General features: G+C 33.8%; 1 protein-coding gene across 1 annotated transcript; it reads right to left on the bottom strand.

The window, feature by feature from the left end:
• Nucleotides 1–7,146: 7,146 nt before the first annotated feature.
• On the bottom strand, nt 7,147–8,973 carry LOC128548460 (uncharacterized). Its single transcript, XM_053523318.1, has 2 exons — nt 8,834–8,973; nt 7,147–8,399 (listed from the first exon to the last, which is right to left on the bottom strand). Exon 2 carries the CDS (start codon nt 8,280–8,282, stop codon nt 7,530–7,532), a length of 753 nt encoding a protein of 250 aa, XP_053379293.1. The 5' UTR covers nt 8,283–8,399; nt 8,834–8,973; the 3' UTR covers nt 7,147–7,529.
• Nucleotides 8,974–19,207: the final 10,234 nt, after the last annotated feature.

A 19,207-nucleotide genomic window follows, 5' to 3' on the forward strand; every position in this document is an offset into this window, starting at 1 on the left:
TTTAGTTACTATCAAGATAAAGAATTTGCATGGAAAAATTTCCCGCCAAATAATACAAAGGATAGTTCTTCATCCCTTTCATATTAAGGGAGAGGTTTTAAGCCTGATGATCATTCTCGATCGCTGTTATTATCCAATAGCATTTTTTTCCAAAGATATAGCCTAAATCTTTTCCAAGAATATTTAACAACGAAAACAAAAAACATTCTACAACCCCAATTAAATCTAATGCATTTTCTTTGTTGAAATATCTTTTTTTTCCAGCGGTCTAATTGACTTAATAAGCTCATCGTTCTCAACTGCGCAAACATTTGTTACTTCCAAAGACATTACATCTCCTGAATAATTTTTACAACAAAACTAGTTATTGTCAACCTTCAGTCTACACTCAGAGGTGATAATTGCTGCATAAAATACACATTGCAGCCATTTACACAAAGCAAACGAGGTGGAGCTCTAATATTACGTTTAATGATTTTAATATGTTAATCATGGACTTTAAGGGGTTTGGCATGCATGCAACTTAAGCCTGACAGCAGACCAATATCTATAATGTCAGCTAAAGTAGTTGATAAATTAGTTGTTGCACAACTTTGCTAGTCATTTCATTTACGACCCACTGTTCGAGTTTCGTGAGTGTGTGCATCTCTGAACATATTGCGCAGTTTGGTACAGCTGAAGCTTCTCCACATGAACTATATTTTACATACTAAATAGCGTTTCAGGCTCACGAGGTTAGATGAAGCTAGTTGGGAGGCTCGACAACGGCCTCAAAGACCCCTTAACATTACAGAGGACAAGACATACATGTAAGCCGCGGCTCAAACCTATGCATTAATTTGGACTAGCCTTTAAGGAATCCGGATTAACGCAGAAAATTTTGAAAACAGCTTAGAATAAGTCTGTTGAATCGATATAATTAAACTATTTATTACTGACCCTATTAAGAGTTCCTCTATATAATGTACATATTCTTCGAATGTTTTGATAAATAAGTATACTGTCCATAAGTCAAGAAAATTCTATATTTTTCATAATCACCAATTACTGAAAGTACTTTTTACTGACTGCCCAGCTGCGTAAATTTGATTGCTTTGTTTGTCTTTGTACTTCTTATATACACACATATGTAGGGTTCCTTTTTACACAGCGTCTTAGAAAAATAATATTTTTTATATTATATCTATAAGAAGAACATATTTACAAACGAAAGTTTAAGTATACAACATTCAGTACATTAAATCCTTTCGTGAATGTTTGTGACAATAATGGTAATAGAAAGATAAAGGGATAGCAACGTGAAGTAATTTGCAACGACTGTTTTATTTTGAAGTGTATCAAATTCATGCATGTCTAAATAAATACATTTATCTATTATCAATTACAAAATTATGCATAGAAAGTTGTGCTACATAAGGAACTAGAGTGAAGTCGACATTGTATGACACTCGTCCCTGAAAATGCCAGATTCAGAAATGTTCCCCTCGGTTCAATAATGTTACCAAGTCAAAAAGGAACATTACTAAAACAAATGAACATGAATTAGTACATTTTTCATAACGCAGTAAGTTGGTTTCATACACATAGTTTAACAGAAGCTTCTATACGCTGAACTTTGAGCTGGCAGTCCGAGTCATGAGTTGTACTTGTAATCTAGTTATGATGATATTTGTGCAACGCTGTGCTAGCATTCAATACATTCAAAAAAGTTACAGACAGGAAAACATTCAATGTATAATTATATTTGACCACTTCATGACTAGACTTTCGAGCTGAATAACATTTGAATGTAGCATGTATCTAATCCCATGCTAAGAAATGAAAAACATTAAAAGTCATTGATAATGAGAATAACATTATATGAATCTTACATTCCACCACTAAGGTTACTTCTCATCAAAAGTATAGGCTGAAAGCAATAGCACATGTACACTGAAAACATCATGGAAAGAGTTCTATAAAAGGAATATGAAAGACTTGTACTTTATATAAGAAAATACGCAGCACTTTATATAGATTCAGAGTATTACATCTGTCGTATATAAGACAATTGTGACTCTTAGTTTGATACAATTTTTAGTCGGGCACGACTTTAGACGGAATAATGCTTGCGGTTGCATGTTATAGTAGTTGTCGATTTGGAATAAAAAGACTTCCTTTAAAAAAAAAAGTCTGTCTTCTTTCCGGATTTTCTGGCAAAGTAATTTTTCAAGATATATACTTCAAAAGAGACAATGGGTGTTTCATTCATTAAAAAGTGTAACTGTTCAGTACAATTTGGTAATAAGGTTGTAAAGACAAGCACTAAATGTTGATATTTTTGCAATAGAATGTACCTTAAGTCACCCAAGACAATTTATTTAAACAATTTACTCACATCGCAATCGTTCATATAATACTTTTAACAATACATGTATTGTATGTTTTGAATCAAATACAGACAAAGTGATAAAATAATCAATGTTAATTATAAGTGTCTACTAAACAACTATTAGTATTCTTCAAACCTTGATAAATGAATGTGGTCAGAATCAATAACAAAATTGCTCTATAAATTATGGACGAGTTATTTCTTTATAATTGTGAATATTTCTAAATTGGATATTTCAGAAAGTTAATTATCTTTTCTAACACTATCACTATCTGTATTTTTTAAGTCTTGATGATATTGAAACACAGATAAATGGTTCAAATGCATCTGTGTCATCAATGGCGGGTAAATAATACGCCCACTCCCAGTTATAATGCTCGTTTTCGGCTATACCGCCTGTGTTACTTATTTTTGTTCTATGCAGTTTTGTTATTATTTATGGCATAATTGTATATAATAAAGTGAATTGAATTGTTCAGAACGTCATCGGATACAAAATTTAAAAAAAAAAAAACAACCAAAAAAAAAAAAAAAAAAAAAAAAAAAAAACACTGCGACACCCACGGGAACGAAATACAAAGCGGAAGGAATGTTATGACCAAGTTATCAAGGTTTTGAAAAGCGTATGCATAAAAACATTTTAAACTAGATAGAGTTGCAAAATTGTCACCGTAATTTGCTTTTCAGCGCATAATGATAATTTATGAGGTATGTGTCAAGTAAGACTTTCCGGGAAGTAAGCCTTTTGTACAACAAGAGGGTCATGATGACCCTGGATCGCTCAGCTGAGTAATATGAGCTACATGTTTCAAATGTCAAACTGATGCTAAAATATCAAGAAAGTCAGTAGGTTACATTCATGGTCAATGAAATTCTGTTTTACGATCGGTGTGCAAAACTGTGTATGTCATCCAAAGTTTAAGGCTGTATCTTAAAAAGCAAGGAAGTAGGTCAGCAGGTCAAGGTCACAGTCAAGTGACATCATATTACTTGGGGTCGTCAGGTAATTATAATTAAACAGTCTTGGAAATAGGATCAGATGATTTTTAAGTATTTGTCCTATATAACTCACATAATAACTAAATGACCACAGGGCTGGGCCTCTTTTAATCCCAGGGACATAATTTGAAAAATTTTGGTAGAGGACTACTAGATAATGCATCATACCAAATATCAAAAGCCTAGGTCGTATGGTTTCAGACAAGAAGATTTTTAAAGTTTTTTCCTATTTAAGTCTATATACAACTTGGGAACCCCAGGGCAGGGCCTCTTTTCACCCAAGGGGTACAATTTGAACAATTTTGGTTGAGGACCATAAGACAATGCTACAAACCAAACATCAAAGGTCTAAGTGTTGTGGTTTCAGACAAGAAGATTTTTAAACTTTTTTTCTTATATAAGTCTATGTAAAACTTGGGACCCCGGGGCGGGGCAACATTTGACCTTAGGGGGATAATTTGAACCATCTTGATAGAAGACCACTAGATGATGCTACATACCAAATATCAAAGCCCTTCGTCATGTGGTTTTGTACAAGAAGATTTTCAAAGTTTTCCCTAAAAAAGTCTATATAAACAATGTGACCCCTGGGGCGGGGCCATATTTGACCCTAGGGGGATAATTTGAACAATTTTGGTAGAGGACCACTAGATGATGCTACACACCAGATATCAAAGCCCTAGGCCCTGTGGTTTTGAACAAGAAGATTTTTAAAGTTTTACCTTTCGGTTGCCATGGCAACCAGAGTTCTGCATGGAATTCAATTCTTTGAACAATTTTGAAAGGGGGCCACCCAAGGATCATTCCTGTGAAGTTTGGTGTAATTCTGCCCAGTTGTTTTCAAGAAGAATGTTTTTTTTAGAAATTAGTGACGCACGACGCACGACGTACTACGCACGACGCACGACGGACATCAAGCGGTCACAACAGCTCATCTTGTCACTTCGTGACAGGTGAGCTAAAAATCTTATATTGCATGTTAAGGTAGTTCTGCACGTTTGGATCGAATTTTTTTCTACAATGTAGAATTTGATTAAACTCGGATTTTTCATAACTTCAGGGTATACCTAGATAATTCAGCAAATAAAAAAGATAGGGTCGGTACTTGATTTTTTGCTAGACTGATTTGAAAGATTTGGACATAACGCAATATTTCATAATGGGAGTATATGGGAAAATCATTACTTTCATAACATTTTCGCAAAAAGAAATTTTTCTACAATGTAGATTTTAATGAAACTTCTCACAGTTGTAAATAAACACATGGCCTATAATTTGGTGAAATAAAATGTATAGGTCCGTGTGCTTATTTTTGAGATATTTGACCATGATTAAAGTGAACCGGACATTTCACGCTAATTTTAAGACATTATTTTGATTATTTCAACGTGTCATACGTTTTAATACCATAGTTTGACTTAAGAAATGTAGCAAAATTGCCATTGTAATAAATGTTCTCACAGATTTCAATTAATTGATGAAATGATTTTCATTTCCGTACGCCGAATCCAGGCTTTATTCTACGTTTTCCAGATAAATGACGTTACGCCATCACTTCCGGTTTATCAAACGTGCAGAACTACCTTAAAACATATGATATACTAGCCTTTTTTACACATATATGTGTAACAATACATAAACATTATTGTGTATGTTTGTGAAACTGTCTTATCAAGCTGTTTTTTTCACACTATAATACCACGCACGCACACACACACACACACACACGCACACACATGCACACGCATGCACATGCACAAGCGTTCGCATGCACACGCGCTCGCACGCACGCATTCAGACATAGACACAGAAAGCAAACGCACGAGGACACAAGCAAATATTGGAACGTAGTTGGGCACCGCCTTAGGACGGTCAGTGGCAAAATGGCAAAATACACAACCAGGGAGATGAAACATATTTAAAAATCGCTGACGTAGATATGCTCGATTTTGTCATGTCACTAATATCATTTAGATAACTAGACATTATACCAATATATGATACATATACAATCTACATTGAATGTAATGAAACAGAAGTTCATTCTGAATGTACTTGTACACTGTTACTGTAATAGCAATTGTTTCCGTTGCATAGTTACTGTTGCTGCACTGTAAAGCTGAGGTAGAAGCCATCGTACACGATATCAAACACTGCGTTATTCTGCCTTACGTATTCTCGAGCTGTAACTCTCCCACTTTCTTCTGTTATATCTAGAAAATAGGTCTCCACTCTTAATGAATGTTTGAGAGAAACGAGACTATCAAGGAATGTGCGCCATGTTTGAATACTCATTTTGACATGTTTCAGTCTGATTTTATTTAGGTTTTGCATGTTAAATGTAAAGATGAGAGCGTTTTCTTCAATGTTCGTGAACAGCAAATCCAGTGTCTGTAATTGCTGTAATGTCTGTACATTTGAGTTTATTTTTGTAGTATAAAGTAAATACTTCATTTCCTTTTGGCCTCTTAGTACCAAGTGATTCAGCTTACTGTCACAAAGCCAACGTAAATTAAGGTCACTGGAGGGCTGGGAATTGTGCAGTGTTTCAAGCGTTTTAGTGTTGACACTAGAGACTTTAATACAACGGATCAGAGTAAGATGTTGTAGCTCTTGAAGGTTAGCAAGGTCAAAGGTATGTCCAATCTTACAGTTACACGTGATCCCTTTTAGTGTAAGACGTTTCAAAGACACTGCTTGCTTTAATGTTAATGCCAATTGCCCACATGTGCCGTTGTCTCCTTTACATTGATTTAATCCCGACATGTTTACGTTTTGTAGAGACTGAACGTTAATTGCAGTATTCAATATAAATGGAACACACTCTAAATGGAGCTCTTGGAGCTGTTGATGCTCAGAAAGATCGATCTAATAAAAATTATCACCGGTACATCTGATATTTTTCAGAGTTATTTGTTTTAATGAAACTGTTTTATTGAAGAAGCTAATTGTTTGTATCTCTCATGGTTTGCCTGAGCATACCGTCCGCTTGAAATGCAAAGATGTTTTAAATTTTCAGCGCTTATTGAAGAACTTAACACAAATGAAGAATGCTCTAAATGAATGCTTTGAAGCTTGTCATGCTTATCCAGGACAATAGCATGGCCTCCACAACCAGTAAAGTCACATTTGATACCCTTCAATTTAATATGCTTTAATGACACCGATTGTGATATTAGGGATGAATATTGTTCACATACCTTATGTTTTGCACGTCGTACGTTTATGATAGTAACATTTTCAAAATGTGCAGAGTCTACAGCAAAAAATATACATTTTTCGCTATAAATACTACGAAGTTGGTGATTTTTAGACAAGTCAATGGTATAATTCAATGGTTGGATTGTGTGACTTTTAAGTGCAAGGTTTTCTAAAGATACTGTTTCTGTTAATGTTGAATTAAGATGTGTGCACAGTTCGGAAGAAATTGCATCGATGTTTATGCATAGATATTGTAATGGACGAAGTAGTGCAGTCCACTTGAATATTTGTACATCTGGGATAAAATATTCTCGAAAACGCAGAGAATACACTTCATCAGGAGAAACCCTTTGAAGAAAAGGCATGATGGCATTTTCGTTGATAATAATATCACAAAGACTGACAACAGATTGATTTTCTTTTCCACTCTCCGAAAGACAGTGTTGTATCAATTCTTGGATCTTTTCAGGTTCTTCTAACTGGTCATATTCTTGTAGATTGTTTCTATACCTAATCATATTGATGTCGCTTTTCAAGTTTTTTGAGTGTTTTCGTAATTCCGATCAAAGCAACTGTATTCAACTAGAATCCCAAATTTGATTAACATGTCTGTATCTTCTCTTGTTAGCCCGCATTTCTGGAGTCGTATTCGACCAAATATACAAGAGGTCACATTTTCAGTGACAATTTCATACGAAAATTTGCTCAAAAGTAAAATAAATCTTTTATTTTCTTCACATCTGGGGAACCTCGCTAACAGATTGGGTAGCTGCATTTCTTCAAATTCTTTTGGAATATTGTGGATATCTGTTGTGTCATTTCGTTGCTTGATTTCATACCAGCCAAACATAATGTTAAGAATATAACTATAGATATCGCTAATTGACCTTCCAATGTACTTTCTAGTGCAGTAAACCCATACGAGTTGTTGAAGAAGCATAGGCGTTTTTTCGAGATGTTAAAGTCTTGCCAATTTGATTTTCTCCATGAAACCGTTAACACAGTCTTCATTTTGTTTCAGCCTGGACATATATTTTCTGGTAAATTCTTCTGTTGACGTCGCATTTATTCCGAGTAAATTTATCTTCTGATCACTCTCTGACGATGTCATGTTCAGTAGTCCTTTAGCAGAAGGCCGGCAAAGATTTATCAGAGTTGCATGTTTTATTCCATCACTAACTGGTATGCCATAACTAACATGCTGAGGAACGGGTGCTTCCTTTGACGGAATCCATTCATCTAGCCCATCTGCTATAATCAGACAACTTTCTGATTCTTCTTCAAAAATTCTCATAATCAGTTCAGTTGACGTGAGATGTTTATTAAATGCTGTTATCATTTCAGTAATATCATTACATAATCCTGACATTCTCTCTAGAGGTATGAAGAAAAGAAAATCAAAACTTTTTATTTCATTGATATTTTCATCATGTGAAGGATCATTCTCGCAATCTGTGAAACATCTGCACCAGTTGTAAATCATCATTTTGCATAACGAGCTTTTACCTGTTCCAACGTCACCAACAATATAGATCTTCTTATGCCACATATTATCCGTTTGAAATATGTCTCGATAGCGACTTATAATTCTTAAACTAGCTGATTCAGCCATTCTGTTATCTGATGCTTGCTTTTCATGTCTAGTGTACGAGGTGATAAAGGCGTTTGTCTCTTCTTCTGACTTTGGGTCTGCCTTTTCTTCAACTACCATATTTGGTGTGACATAAACCTCATTTATATTAATATCGTTGTTTTGAACATTGAGTGGTGATATCCAAGACTTCACGTAATGTTTTACTGTAAAGCTCCACAAGTTTTCTCCGAAGCACTGTAAATTTGCAAAATTAAATGCTGACAGGTCGTAAACAAGTTTATAATTTTTTTTCGGATATTAAAACATAAGATGAATAAACCCTCTATTTTTTTTAGTGGGTACATGAGGCAGTAAAATTTTTAAAATGAATAACGTGCTAAGCTATTGATTAAGTTGATTAGAAAATATATGTAAAAAAAAATATTCTCTGCAAAAGTTGAAAAATGTATGGAAAAAATATGTATTTGGTTATTAACCTTTCGATAAACGCACATCCATAACTTAGAATTTTTCTACTCCGCTTATTAATAAAGTACAATTAAACTATGTCAATGATCTCATCTCTATCCCGTAATTACAACAAGCTTTAAAGTAATTGCATTATGTCAGCATTATTACATTTCCAAGTGTTTCGAAGAATGTTTTGCACAAATAAATGAATAAATTACCTTGTTTTCCTTCTACATACTGTAACTGGGTCTGATAGGAGTTGCATACATCATTCAGTTTGTCAATGTTTCCCTCTATATCTGCAAGTCGCTGAATGAGAATTAAAAATAATTATACACTCTTTAAAAAGTGAATAAAATATTAGCAGAAATGGTAGAGAGCTAGGCTTAGTTTGCCATTTACCCTTTCTCGTATAGTTTATACTTATGGGTAAGTCTATTTCTTGCTGAGTAACATTCGTACTAAGTTTGCCATGTGATGTGGTTCATTGGTACATTTTATATCTTATGAATTTAGTTATGTTACTATATATACGTCCAATAACTGTTTCCCTTTTAATGCACCAAGCTAATGGTACCATTTTTTTCACGTCTTTGGTATGACGCGGCCGGGGATCGAACCTATGACCTCCCGCACTCGATGCGGACGCTTTACCACTAGGCGATCGAGGGATCGATTGAATTAATTATTCTACTGCACTGGACCACATAGGGTTAAATGAGATGAACACGTGATCTTATCAGGTGACCACGCAGAACCAAAAAGTTTTCTTATCAGTGCGGACGTATATTTACTTTCGGAGATTTATATTGAGATTTTTCTACAAATTGAAGCATTTATTCTTTATTGTTCTTTCATTTGTGATTATTCAATTGGCACATTCTGGTGTATCCTTCGGATCAATTTAATAACATTATACAATGTTGTAGTAAAAGTTATTACTTGATTATAATCGATGTAACAGCAGAGCTACCGGCGCTGCTTCGCGGTGCCGACAGCGTCGCATTACGGATAGACGTGTGAAAAAGGAAATGAATAACTGTGTATAGAATTACTTTCGGGTTGAAAATTCGTGGTACTTTTTGGAATCGGTGTTGTTCGGGTTTCTTCCAGTAAAACAATGCTCATAGTAATTAATCAGTAAGAATTCAGTAGGCGCTTGCTGTTTACGGTTGACAAATATGACGTACCGTTTGGGTCAAAAGTCTGAAATCGCTCGAGCGGTACCATAATACACGGTTAGCGTGTAAATTTACACGCTTACCGTGTAAATTTACACGCTTACCGTGTATTTCAATCGGTAGATCTTTAAAAGTACACGCTCACCGTGTATTTTTACGCGTTTACCGGGTAAAATATACGCTTAGCGTACAAATTTATACGCTTAGCGTGTATCGCTCGCTCGAGTTAAATAAATCAGCCAATCAAAATACATGTTACAAAGGAAGATATTCATAAAGTTTATGATTAAATTATTACTTTTAAGGAAACATACATAATATTTTCATTATATTACGAATTGTTTTGCCACTGTAAAGATGATTTCAGTCAAGTAATTTATTCTACAGTATATATGCTTTGATTAAATTGTATATTTTTTATCATATCTTACCTGAAAAGTCTGCTTTATTCTTATTTTCGTCAGAAAAGAACTAGCATTTCCAGTCTAATTCCACATATATAAAACTTGTACCTGACATTTTAAAATGTCATTTGTTATCATATACATATTTTTTCTACAACTTCAAATATTCATTATTTTTTTCTCCGACTTGAATGAAATGTACATGTCACGGAAGTTGCTGTTTTAAGTGATCTACCGGAAATCATTACGTAACTATTATGCAAAATGACATGATAAAACATGTGTCACCTAGGATTATCAAGATTCTTTCGAGGTTCCCTAATTAGAGCAGATCATAAAATTTACTGAAGCATATTCGATGGCTTTGATATGATACAATTTAATGCCTTCTACCATCAATGCCACTATATAAGAAGGCACACGGATTAATATATCACGTGGCGGAGCTGTCTTGTGAAACGAAAACAAAAATTTCACAAGATATCTAGTATTCTAAAATCTGTAAGAATATATTTGGAAATTTAATGGACATTTATTTTTAAAACGATGAAAGTGTAGTTACAAAAATGTAAATTCGTTAGATATGAATCAATGACTTTAACTTCTTACTGATGGAAAATACCAATTATAAATTTATAATTTTTTATTTCTTATATTTACATGCTGGATCATTTTCATATCGAAAATGTATCGTGCGCAGAAGTCATTATCCGTAATTTAATAGAATAATTATGATAAAGCTGAATTCCGCAAAAAATAGAACAAGAATTCAGGTCTAGAACACCCTTCTCTGTTACACGCCCCCCCCCCCCAACCCCCGCCCCCCCCCCACCTCTCTCTCTCTCTCTCTCTCTCTCTCTCTCTCTCTATTAAATCTGACCGCTGCCATTTGATATTTTCAAATAAAAACTTTCAATTCGAAGAATCAATAGAAATGATAAATAACAATTCTAAGATGATTACTATTTTTGAATACGGAATGAATTGATCCCCACTTTAGTATAAGTGGATACAAAATGAAAGGCTGGACTTAACTGAATATTTCATTTTCAACTTCCATTTTTAATTATATTACAAGTATCATGCAAGCTTATTGCGGCAGGTTGTAAGTTCTGCGAGGTCGAGCAAGTAAATAAGACAAAAACTTTGGTTTAAATAATTGATCTTCAAATGTTCCATATATAATTATTTTCCATTTAGGTAATACAAATTTTAGCCATTTCGGCTATGAAATAATATTCTCCATTTCGTTGTAGTTATTATCCATTTTAGTAATAAGTTTGTTAGTTACATGTACTTGTGGCCCGACCCATTTGCTTATTTCTTGGCTGTACATGTACATTTTTGCTGTTTGTTAGTATAAATGTAAACAGTAATAAGCAATAAAATATGATTAAACTCGAAGTTTAATAAAAAAAATTAAACGCATAATATATATTTCATAGGCTTCGCGTGGCCGGTCGCCGGCTACCCAGAAATAAATATTATCCATTTCGTGAATGAAGTTATTCTCTATTTCGTTGTAGTTATAAATTATTATTCATTTCAGTAATAACTCTGTTAGTTACAGGTACACATGATAAATATTGCATGGAGTTCGCGCGGCCGGTTGTCGGCTACCCAGAAATAAATATTATCCATTTCGTCAATGAAATTATTCTCCATTTCGCTGTAGTTATAAATTATTATCAATTTCATTTATAAGTTTGTTAGTAACAGGTACGCCTCATATACATTACCGGGACTTCGCGTAGCCAGTCGTTGGCTACCCAGAAATAAATATTGTCCATTTCGCCAATGAAATAATTCTCCATTTTGCTGTAGTTATAAATTATTATCCATTTCAGTATAAGTTTGTTAGTTATTCTCCGTTTGGTTGTAGATATGAATTATTACCCATTTAATAATATACACTCGTTTAAGAAACTACTGCTGTCTGCATTTTTTCATATGGATACAGAAGAAGATAATACTACTGGTCCGCGGTGAATGCAGTCATTTTTGCAGTTCTAAACTAAATTTTGATTGGTCTATTCGCTCGAATTCTAAATTTAGAATCGGGTCAACGAAAATACACGTTGAGCGTGTAAATTTACACGGTGAGCGTGTAAATTTACGCGCCTAGCGTGTAATTTATACGCTAAGCGTGTAAAAAACACGCTTAACGTATAAATTTACACGGTGAGTGTGTAAATTTACACGCTTACCGTGTATTATGGTACCGCTCGAGCGATTTCAGACTTTTGACCCAAATGGTACGCCATAGACAAAAGCGTCTCGCTTACTGCTTTGAACGTTGAATAAAAATGTAAATGAGCGTCTGATACATGTAATAAGAAGTTAATGTTAAATATATTTTCTACGAAAAAAAAAGAAGATAAAATACAAAATTTTTTCAACGCGAAACGATTTTCGTCGAGCTGCCATGACTGAAATTTATTGTTTTGGGATCAAAATATAAAGGCATTGAACTGTGAAAAGCACATAATGCATTTCTCGCCGTTTACATGTTTCATCTACTTTCTTAAAAATCACTAACTAGAGATTATCACAAAGAAAAAACTATTGGCTATGAATCAAAAGGTTCCTATTACCATCCCTATTCTATAGTGCTAAAAGATTAACCACAAAAAAAAAGCCATAGACTGTGAACTTAGCTGGTCAGTAAAAAAAACAGGGGTTTTCGAGAATTTCGACAAACAGTGAGTTTCTCTTGGTAAAATTCTAATTATTAACTTTTAAAAATGGCTAGTCTTTTGGGTTTAAAAACAAGCTTTGTACATGTAAATGATTGTCATTCTCACATACCAGACGTCTATTATAATAGCAGTATTTTTGCGTCAAAGTTGGACACATTCTTCCTTCCACAAAGAACCGTAATTTGACAATAATGACATTAAAAAGAATTACAATAGTCTTGTCCAAGTCCAGGATTACGTAAATTCTAATCTCTGTTTACTCTGGAATTGGAACATGAACTATTTACATTAAGTCCTCATTTCCAAACATTTACAAGCAAAGAGACAGTATTTCTTTGGCTATTGGCCTAATAAGATTCTGTTAGGCTAAAAAATGTCACAGTCCAAGCTTTTTAATTCGAAGCAGTTATCATTTGTGACTGGTTTCCAGTATAATAATTATTCATGTAAAATTGTTGATGCATTACGTTTTAATAAGAATAACAGAAATTATTCAAGTTTGTTCTTTTCTTCATCTTGGTGCAGATATTAATGTATACTTTTTTTGTTTATATATAGAATATTTGTCGAGTTTTCACATGTCAAGATTTAATCTTAATGCAGTCTAAGACATGAATTCAGAAATCACGAATTATCATTAATACTTATAATTTTAATAGATCTAATAGAACATAAACTTCCTAAAACGGATCCATAATTCCAGATAATTCCAGCACCACACCTTTAATTTTTAAATTGCAGTGGTGATTTTTCAAGGGAGCTCTGCCTTTTTGGTAGCACCTAATTGCACCTAATTTCATATTATTTCTAGTGCAGAATAAAACTATATCAATCCTATTTGTTGCTAAATCTAGTACGGTAGGTACTAATTAAGGCGAATCATGACAATAGCTTAATTTGCCTAAATTATTACAGTAGGATGTGAGGCAAGTAAATCTATGAAAATATGATCGTAATATCTAGTACAGTAGGTACTGAGGCAAATAAAGGACATCGGACAATATGCTAGGGATTTTTCCCTATGTTCAATGGTATTTATTGACTTCTATAGCTGATAGTTTTAGATAATGGCTTCAAATGCTGATAAATAAGTTATCTTCCTATCAAACTGTCACAAAAAATAGTTTTATTTCATATTCGTTTTTCTTGAAATTCGAACAGTTTGTAACTAAGGGTAATATTTTTGAAAAATTTAATATGTGTATAAAATAATCATTGGTATTTAAGGTATGTCTACTATGAAATATTGTAACACAATAAATAAACTTGTATCATGCAGATTATCAGTTTTATTGACATTTCTAAGAATAAACGAAAAAAAAACAAAAAACTTTTGATCCCATAACTGTATTTCATTTATTTCCACCCGAGAGCCAATGATAACTAATGCATTGACCATAGCCTATTGTTTGTTTTCTATACATCTGTTGCTATACTGTATTTACACATGTACAATACTGACCGGGCATTATGTGGAGGATTATTATTGAATACATGCAGTGGTGTATCTGGCTATACATTGGCGTAGTTGGCCTTTTTCAGTTGAAGCGGAGGGGTGTAGGAGTGTAGGAGGGGTGCCTATTCCACTGTGGGTTCAGGGATGCCTTTCTTTAAGCATTTTATATCAGTGGAACAGAACTTCACTAGCTAGTATCAAAATTTATGTAGATATTCTTGGGGTGTCTGTGTTAGTTCTTTGAGGTCGATTGGCTTCGAAATAAGTTTCAGACGTGTGAGCGAATTGATGTTAATTCTTGGGGTGTCAGTGTTAGTTCTGAGCGAGTCAGTATTAGTTATATGGGTGTCAGTGTTAGTTCTGGAAGCAACTGGGTCAGTTAAGGAGATGGTGTTTGGTGTAGTTCTGTTAGGATATAGGATGCTGGATCGAATAAAAGCAATTGTTGTTCTTAAAATGCATTCTAGGTTCGCTTCAATTGTGTCCTACAAAAGGTAAAAAAATTGCACCAAAGTTGCACTATTCTCATAGAAGTTCGTCTGTATCTCTTTGTCATGTTTACGTTGAAGACACATATATATGTAATATGTCTAAGTCACTTGCTTGTTTCTTGACTTACGATAGACGCAGTTGTCTCTATCCAGATGACACTCTGTTGACGGACTTAGACTGTCAAGAGGTAACAGATCTGATTAAAACATTCATAAGATATAATACTTATAAGGATCAGTCTGCTTTCTAGCTTGACTTTCTACGTCCGCTTTTTATCTAGTTTAGTGTTTTCTATGCTTGAAATATTTACAAATATAAATAAAGCTGTAGATGTGTAAGGTTTAGGAAACACATGCAATAAGTGTCAAATATCTATGTACAATTCATTTGCTGACACCCTGTACGTAGTTTTTTTTCAATTTTAAACACCCCCACCCCCCTGTGACCAAGTACCATTTTTGCAGCATACATATATAATAAGTATTTACAAAGGCATGTGAACTATTTTGTTACGTCACTGGGGGGGGGGGGGGGGGGGGGGGGGTGAAGATGTTTCAAACGTAAAAATGATTTATGTCCATATTTTAATAGAAAAGAGCATGAGAAGTGTCTACAAAGCCTTCTTTTTTGTTCATAAACTTGTAAAATGAAGTCGCATTTATCAAGAAATGGTCTTCTATGGTTACTATGCAATTTCAGAAGTCTAGCCCTATGTCACTTTTTCCTTAATTGGATAGGCAATCTGAACAGGAAAATGTCCGAGGTCCTTTGTGAAAATACGATCTTAATATCTAGTACAGAAGGTACTGAGACGAATTATGACAATGGATAAATTAACTTAAATCATTACAGTAGGTACTGAGGCAGATAAATTTGCTTAAATCATTTTCGTAGGTACTGAGGCAGATAACTTTGTGGAAATACAATTGTAATATTCAGTATAGTAGATTATAGGGCAAATCATAACAATGTATTAATTTACTTATAAGCCAGTACAGCAGGTACTTCGGCAAATAAATTGTTGGAAACACAATTCCAATATCCAGCATAGTAGGTACTGAGGGGAATCATGACAATGAAATAATTTGCTTAAACCAGTACAGCAGGTACTGAGGCAAATGAATTTATGGAAACACAATCGCAATATCCAATACAGTAGGTACTGAGGCGAATTATGACATTGAATTAATTTGCTTAAACCAGTGTTGTAGGTACTGAGGCAATTGAATTGGTGGAAACCAGTGACAGCATTTATTTTAATTTACTCTGAAAGTCTGTCTGGTCACCTGATAAGATCACGTGTTCATCTCATTAAACCCTGTGATCCAGTAGCAGTAGAATAATAATTGAACTTCAACTTCCAGGTAAGTCTGGTTTAATTTATTAATCATGAGTAAACTGCAGGTCCGTCTCAAAATACAACTACATACCAAATTCTCTCATTTTTTGCATACCCCTATGTCGGCTCGATCAGAATTAAACAAAACACTTACTAGGCAAATGAAACATGATTTAGGTTTAAGTAATACATCATATTAAAACGGTAGATATTTTACATGACAAGGACTGAATTAGTCACATCAGTCACAAGTAAAGTGAATTATATTGACACAAACGTTGGTGTTCGTAAATTGTAATACATTTTTCTGGCTAAGTAAACGGCCATAATTCTGGTCTTGCTGAGTAAAACCCTAAAAACATCACATGCTGAATCATGCTTTCACAACTCTAGGTGAAATAGTTTTACTTATTTATACCACACAACCTTTTAGCAAGTTATATATATTTTTACTCAGTTGAGGAACATAACACTGGTCTGGCTGAGTTGAATTTTAAAGAGAACACGCCGTGCACAATTTCACAATGTCATGCTATACATGTATAACAATCCCTTAATGGTTTATGGGTCTAAAAGAAACATTGTTTGAGATACGTGCGACACAAACTTGCACACCCTTTAAGCACATGTATAAAGTTTCATAACAAAAACAATATCCTAGGTGCACACATTCATATTTTGAATAAAAATTTTGTAAGGTTTGACGACTCTGGGCCAAATACGTTTTATGATATGCGAGTCTCACATTAATTCCAACGGACAGATATACATACAAATAGACAATGGCAATTCTAAGTGACCCCCACCTTCTCAAAAGAAGAAAAAAAAATAATTAAAATGGAAGCGAGATAAGGACAAAGGAACGTACAAAAAAAAAGTTTTAAAAGCATATCAAGAATTTAAAACAACTCCCAATGACAGACAACAAAAAAACAAACAACAACAACAACAAAAAAACAATCATCTACAAGGATGAAACCGTTTTAATTACTTGTTTCAAGTGTCTACAATTTATACGAACAACTATAGGCTTTCGTCATTGCAATTGTCGGTCCTTTTTTCACGTAATGACTAATTGTGCGTTATGAACAGATCGGAACTTGTTAAGATCTGCTGAGATTTGAACCACGAACCCTTTTAAGGACAGCGTCTAGTGTTGTAAAATTGTGTAAGGCCAAATGCTCTATCATATTACCCGCATTATAAAAGGGTGGCTTAACGACCGACGCAGTGTTCCAGTGGTAACACTCTCTGACTGCGGAACCAGCAGTCGTAATTTCGTTAAATGTACTAAAATTAAAAGCAAGATTTTATTTACTATCTAATGGTGATCTTCACACATTCGCAGTTCTGTTTATATTTAAAAAAAATGTAGACAAAGCAACACTTCAGGTTCTGCTTTAAAATGGTCAGGTTGTATTTAAGGAATGAATTTGACTGCACCCAATAGATGTTCATAAACTAAAGATGAAGAGTAAAACTAATTCATGTTTCAGTAACATTGTACACAATATCCACTCAAAATACAGTTTTTTTTTAAAAAAACAAGTTCGTTATTCATTAAGTTTTGTGACAGTATTGCATTCTAAAAACCGTCCTTATACTTCTCTTTTGATAATTACGTTCTTGTTTATAAACACTTCTAGTTGAATAATGAATATTTATTATGCTTCAAATTTGTACTGCATTTCGTCTCTGGCGAACGTTAAAGCAGTGTTGATCAAGTAACGGGTTTGCTCGAAGGTTAAACAAAGGATTATCTGCACTTAACTGTGTTTACTGAATGCTTAGTAAATGTTGGATTATCACTGGATGTATCTTAACATATGTACATTTTAGAAAATTACTTTGCAAAAACAATAATACAAAAATAAGAACGATTGTATTATATCTGTCAAAAATGTACATTGACAAATATATTTTGCTGAAACTCGTCAGAAATGCAAGTTCGATAAATTATTATTACCACCCTTTACCTATCTTCCCTTTTAGTTCAGAACGCTGAAAGAACCCAAATTCTATCAACTACAAATAGAAAATTAGAAATTATACTGAAATCAAAAGATATAGTTCACTCTTTGGGTACTTTCATATTAAATGGGAATAACTGAATAATTTCATAATGTATAAGTAACTATAAGAAATGTGTTACTTTGTTCATATAATAAATGTCAGGAGAGAGTTTCAAATAAGCTTGGCTTTCTACTCAATCCTTCGTACTTTAATCACGTAGCGTTTCATGTTGGAAATGTATATTATATATTATATATGATTATCTTACAGATTATACTGAAAGTGTAACATGTCATAATATGCTAAAATATATTAATTAAAACTACCATTTACTACCATTAAAGAATACTTTTTTCTATATGAAAACGGATCTTTGGTATCAGAGAAAGCGAAACTATAATCAAACATAACGTTCTGCGAACGGAGAATAAATTACTTATTACATCCCGCCGAATGTGGAGGGATATGAATAATGCGTTTTCAGTCCAATAAGATAGAGTCCAATGGTGAAAGGACGAGGTCGTAAACGAAGCAAAAATGTCAAATTTGTCCTTCATATTTGGTGTCAGGGGCATACCTTTAAGGTATTGACATTAAGTTCGGCACACAGGAAGTTTACGATGAGACAGTACACAAAACACATCGATTTAGTCGATAGATAAAAGGTCAAGGTCACAAAGAGAGTTAAGATATCAACTCTGTCCTTTGTATTTTGTATGGTGGCATATTTCTGCCAGCCACATGTCCACTTATTTATGTTAACAGTTTTCTCTAAAAATGTCACATATCCAGTTATTATCTGGCAAGTGGCAAAATTGTGTGTTATCCAGATAATTATGTTAACGGGACAAAACTGCCTCTTAGTGCCAAATTCCGCCATCCACATACAATATTCACATAAATAAGTGGTAATATTGAAGGTTTTCTTGATATCCAGTTAATGTTCATACCTTAATTGCGATTAACGGTATACGGAATGAATGAGTGTATGTAATTTCATTCATTCCG

The sequence above is a fragment of the Mercenaria mercenaria genome, chromosome 2 (assembly GCF_021730395.1).
Source record: "Mercenaria mercenaria strain notata chromosome 2, MADL_Memer_1, whole genome shotgun sequence".
Taxonomy (NCBI): domain Eukaryota; kingdom Metazoa; phylum Mollusca; class Bivalvia; order Venerida; family Veneridae; genus Mercenaria; species Mercenaria mercenaria.